At 50.7% G+C, this 2,058-nt stretch overlaps 1 protein-coding gene across 1 annotated transcript in view; it reads left to right on the forward strand.

Annotated features, from left to right (window-relative positions):
* Positions 1–257: 257 nt before the first annotated feature.
* LOC118474953 (ribosomal protein S3, mitochondrial) overlaps positions 258–2,058 on the forward strand; it is a 41,010-nt gene continuing 39,209 nt past the window's right edge. Inside the window, exon 1 of the mRNA XM_035963797.1 lies at positions 258–350. Within this exon, the coding sequence (XP_035819690.1) occupies positions 277–350 (74 nt within the window). The 5' untranslated portion in view covers positions 258–276. The remainder of the gene's footprint in view (positions 351–2,058) is intronic.

Below are 2,058 nucleotides of genomic sequence, written 5' to 3' on the forward strand. Positions count from 1 at the left end.
TAGGCGCATCCGTTTTCTTGCTTCATCGAGAAAGATTAAATAAGTTGATAGCGCGATCTCGTACTAACACATACTCTCTAAATATTGAAGAACTTGCATGCGGCCACAACCGCGGTATGAGTTCTGATCTCAGACTTTGTTTGGGGGCTGCTTGCCCCTTCGCGTCGACAAGGAAACTGTGGACGACAATGGGTTTAGAATTAGAATAGAACGAGGACCCTATCGAACAAATAGAGGAAAGGGCAGAAAGGGGCAAAAGTAAAGTCTAAGCGACATATGGCACGAAAAGGAAATCCAATTTCGGTAAGACTTGATCTGAATCGTAGTTCAGATCCAAGTCGGTTCAGTGAGGGCGACCGCGAAAGTCACCGAATGGGTTCGGTCCGTCTTTTCCTGATCTTTGTTTGTCCCCCCAAAGGCGTGAGAGGACGTTGCAGATGTCCGGGACGGACACGACTTCTTCTAACGCTAGAAGACCACAGGAAGAAACCCGGGACCAGAGCATGTCGTGAAAGACGCACACGGGGCGGGCGTGCTTCGACCGTGTCTCCGGGGCACAGTTGAATGTAGATATCATGAACGCGAGGATAAGGATACCAGGCCGAGAAACCCGGGCAAGTACTCTACTCCCCTAATGTGCCGATCGCTAGCGCATCCAGGGCCCCGGCGCCCAGCTCCGCTGGAGAGGCCGTCACTGATCTTAAAAGTGCGTCTGCGGTTCGGATAGACTGATTCTGCGAACGCCTAGCCCCAGGAATCAAGAAAAAAACAAGTGCTAAGTTTCATTTCAGATCAGTGAATAAACCGAAAAAAGAGACCTTTTTCGCTCGGCGCCGCACTATGCTCCGCTTCAACAAATGAGAGTTTTCGGTGGAACCGGTGAACCACGCGAGCTGGTTAGATGCGTGGGGCAGAGGGCTCGTAGTACCTGATAGCGCAGCTATGCAGTGGAAGGGAAGGAGCCTAAATCGACCCCCTTCTTTCTTTTTTATTCAAAGACATAAAAGCACAGTACAAAGAGATTGGACTCTCGGATGAGACCTTGCAGCTACCGTTCCGACGCGCCCCTGACCCTATCTTGATTAAAAAAAACCGAAAACCCTCTCTAAGGTGGAGCCTAGTTGAAGCTGTCATTCAAAGAAAAAATGGGAATCAAAATCCACTTTTAGGGATATAGATGAAGTCTCGCTCAGTAAAGAGAGTTGTAGATTCGTAGAAGAGGATCAGAGTACGCGCGCTACAAAAGGCAGCTAGCCAATGAAAGTAAGTGGAAAGAATATAGTACTTTTGTACTGACCCCTCCGGGGCCCCCGGTTGTTTTGGCGCGCCCTACCCCAACGTTAGACTATTGCCTTTTTAGCCTACGCTTGCTGCTTGCAGCATGGATTCGATAGATCTATCGAATCCATGCTTCCCCCGCCCCGAAGCGAGACTCTATCCAGATCTCAAAGAATAACGAGCTAGGCGGCCGGCGGGCAAAGAAAGGGGGCGGGCCGGCCGGTCGGGGCCTTGGCGATACGTTCTTCTTTCGAAGCGTTTTGCCAATAGAGCGAGGGCGTCCTTCTGGGGTGGGGCGTTTACTTGAAAATGACAACCGCCTGTTCCAGCAGCGGGGGCCTTGCACGAAAGCAAACCGCCCGATTAAGTAGCAGTTGCTTCGCTGATGGGCCCTGCGAGGGGGGCATTGTCCCTCAGTTCTTACCAACCTCAGGTGTGTAATCGACATCTAACTTATTATCTTCTATTTTTCATGCAAGCTACTGAGATATGCCTCAGCTGTCCATTTCTTATTCATTCAGGGCGCCCCTAGTGGACTTGGCGGTGCTCCTTTCTAAAACCAGAACAACTCTGAACGTTAGGGAAAATAAGGGAAGACCACCTGAGCGAACCGACCGAAGGGACTTTCTTACTTATCCGAACCGAACGTTAGCGGCTTAAGCTAAGCCTATCACGAGCAGCGTTGCTGCTTGATCGGCGGGGAGGAAGATCTCCAAGTATGGGGCAAAGGATCAAGCGCTTTTACTTTGCTTTGTCCCCCGGGATCCACCACAGGTTGGG

Source organism: Zea mays, unplaced genomic scaffold (assembly GCF_902167145.1).
Source record: "Zea mays cultivar B73 unplaced genomic scaffold, Zm-B73-REFERENCE-NAM-5.0 scaffold_36, whole genome shotgun sequence".
NCBI classification, from domain to species: domain Eukaryota; kingdom Viridiplantae; phylum Streptophyta; class Magnoliopsida; order Poales; family Poaceae; genus Zea; species Zea mays.